We start from the raw sequence: 3158 nt of genomic DNA, 5'->3' as shown, positions 1-3158 counted from the left end.
TCATAAATAGTAACCTGTTAAAATGTATATAAATTAAAATTCATTTTAACATAGATCTATTCAACAAAATTGAGCAAAGTAATTATCAACTAAAATCCGTTTTCTTCTTAATTGATTTTATAGGTAATGATCAACAGAAAAATTAAAAAAAAAAACTCTATAATAAAAATAACTCTTTAACCAAAAACTAAGTTAAATACTACATTCATTCTATAACTAAAAACACTTATTATAAAAACTACAATTTAAATATTTTTTTTTATTTGGAATAAATTTCATCTAAATATTAAAAAACAAAATTATATTAGTAAATAGTTATGGGGAAATGTAAGAGAATAAATTAAATATAATTAACATTTAATTTTTACTTAAAAAATATATTTTTGAAATAAAATAACTAAATTGAATAAAAATTTATATTTTTTCAATTATAATTTAAAATAAAAATATTTATTTTTCTTATAAATAAATTGGATGGGAGGAAATACACACCATTGATTTTCTTTAAACAATATGGATCTAATGATAAACGATTTGAAACTTCTATACTAATCTAGTTCAAATGTAATCCTATTATACAAATATATTTCATCTCTTTTATTGTAATTTATTTTGACCGTCAATAATCATTCATATTTTTTTTTCTAATTTGGTAGTTTTTTTTTATAAATTGTACTTTCATTTGTGAGATTTTTGTGAAATAAAATAATAAAATAATTATTTTTTGGTTTTAAAGGCTACTACTTACTCATAAATTCCTGTATAAAAAGAAAAAAATTAATTTTAATTGTCTTAAAATATTTTTTAAGAGATTTGATTTAACCATAAATTAATACTGAAATAGAGGTATAAAAACCATTTTTATTATAACTTAATGATTAAAAGTGTGATGAGTTATATGCCATCTTATACATTTTCATATACCCAGATACGCTCCTCTTAAAATATTTAAAAAAAGTCCAAAAATATATAAAGTGATAAAGACATGTATTAGAAAACCTGATGAAATGAATAGATGTAAAAGACATGTATTAGAAAACCTGATGAAATGAATAGATGTAATAAAGAATAAGAAGAGTTTTTATTAATTTTTGTTGGAAATGAAGGAAAAAAACCAATGGACAGAATTAGTGAAAGGTTGCTTTCACATTTACTACACTCTTATAGTGAAGAAACTTAATGGTTTGTTACTCAAATTAAAGGTTGGAAACTCTATAGTCATACAAATTGAGTAAGTACAGTAAAAAAAAAAATTTAGAGAACCTAATGTCCAAACATATCTATATAAATTACCATAACATTTCTCATTTTCATCTCATCACATTATCACCATCCTCTCCTCTCATTATCACAACCATGTCTTCTTTTCTGAAGCTTTTCGTCATCCTATCCCTGTCAGCAATAGGGGCAGCAAGATCTTTAACCGCAACAACAACAAAAATCCTTCCAACACGTTTAGAATCATTTGCTGGAGCAGGAACCAACAACAAATGTTGGGAGACAATGTTTGAACTCCAACATTGTACCGGCGAGATTGTTGAGTTTTTTATCAATGGTGAAACACAACTTGGATCGGGATGTTGTGATGCTCTTCTCACCATAGCTAATGAATGTTGGCCAAATATGCTTACCTCTTTGGGACTTACGCAGGAAGAAGCTGGAATTCTACATGGTTTTTGCAACGGTGCTGCATCAGTCACTAAACCGAATCCACCTTCTGTTACTGCTAATGCTAATGCACCTACTCCTAATAATTACTATTATTGAACTTTCTACTATTATGAAATGTATTCCACTTTTCCATCAATAAAAATACGGTGATATAACATAGAGCTACTCCTCTCTGTTTTTTTACGCATATATCTTTGTCTGCTATTTTTTTTTGTCTCTGTGATGTCAACGTATAATTATCTAAGGATAAACAGTTATATCATACCAATTTTAAAAAAGGATCCATATGACGTGAAGACAGCTAACATAATATATTTTTAAAATTAACTTTTAATAATAATTTTCCATTTTTATATTTATATAATAAGTATACAATATATTATTATTATTTTTTAAGTTCAAATACCAATGTTTTAGAAATTAAACTGACTTGGTGGGTTTAATTGGTTGGACAGAGAATTTAAACTTGCTTGTTGGTAGATCAAATTCAATGTAAAATGAAAAAATGGATTAAATTGTTCTTAATCGTTTGAACCAAACAAATGAGTCGGTATTAGATATTACTATGTTATAGTATGTTTTTATTTGAATTATTTTCTGTTATTTTATTGTTCAAATTTGTCCTTGAATTATTATTTTATATCCTTAATTTTATTCATTAATTTATATTAAGTTCTCAATAAAAAGTTAAAATATTTACTTTATTATAATTGTGTATGATGGTGAACTCCATATTATTAAATAATTTATTTATTTATTTCATAAATAGTTTGATCTTAAATCAAAGGTCATTTTGATATGATATTTGGTTTGATTTTTGTATTTGACAAATAAATATTTAAAAGTATTTATATGCAAAACTAGATCAACATTTGGCCCATTGGCTCAGTTGGTTAGAGCGTCGTGCTAATAATACGAAGGTTGCAGGTTCGAGACCTGCATGGGCCATTGTAATAGTTTTATTTTATTTTTCAAAACAAAATACACATATTACATCGTCCAAACTCATCCAATACACCATTAGCGCTAAACCCTATTTTAATTTGAATTTAATTGATATACACTAGTGTAAAGATTTTTTATACTGTCAGTTAATCACAATCATTGATTATGATGTATTGACAGTGTAAAACTTTTTACACTGACAGTGCATAACAATTAATTTCTTTTAATTTTTTTTAAAAACACAATCCAAACATTAGAGTTTAAAAAAGATCAATCAAGCACATAAACAACCAAAGTAAAATCAAGCAGAAATGAGAGCACATAACATTAAGTAAGAAAAAAATCTCTAAACCAACCCATGAGCAAAATTACGATCCAACCTCATCCAACACACCACTAGTACTAAACCCTATTTGAATGGAAAAATAAATAAATATGTACATATGTGAGTTCAGAATCACTATGCACACAATACTATTAGAGTTCTATGCATCTCCACCAAAGACCTTTGAATACGACGGACATCAAAAACCCTAAAATTA

The 3158-nt window shown here is 25.8% G+C and overlaps 1 protein-coding gene and 1 non-coding gene across 2 annotated transcripts; both read left to right on the top strand.

Annotated features, from left to right (window-relative positions):
• Positions 1 to 1342: 1342 nt before the first annotated feature.
• LOC127087697 (egg cell-secreted protein 1.4-like) lies at positions 1343 to 1867 on the top strand. The gene has a single exon (XM_051028635.1). The coding sequence runs from the start codon at positions 1357 to 1359 to the stop codon at positions 1765 to 1767; it is 411 nt and encodes a 136-aa protein (XP_050884592.1). The 5' UTR covers positions 1343 to 1356; the 3' UTR covers positions 1768 to 1867.
• A 678-nt stretch (positions 1868 to 2545) lies between these two features.
• TRNAI-AAU (transfer RNA isoleucine (anticodon AAU)) lies at positions 2546 to 2619 on the top strand. The gene has a single exon. It is a non-coding gene; the product is annotated as a tRNA-Ile (tRNA).
• The last annotated feature ends 539 nt before the right edge of the window (positions 2620 to 3158 follow it).

This window comes from Lathyrus oleraceus, chromosome 5 (genome assembly GCF_024323335.1).
Source record: "Lathyrus oleraceus cultivar Zhongwan6 chromosome 5, CAAS_Psat_ZW6_1.0, whole genome shotgun sequence".
NCBI lineage: Eukaryota > Viridiplantae > Streptophyta > Magnoliopsida > Fabales > Fabaceae > Lathyrus > Lathyrus oleraceus.
Note: the sequence above shows the minus strand (reverse complement) of the source record. Positions and strands in the feature narration are given on the sequence as shown.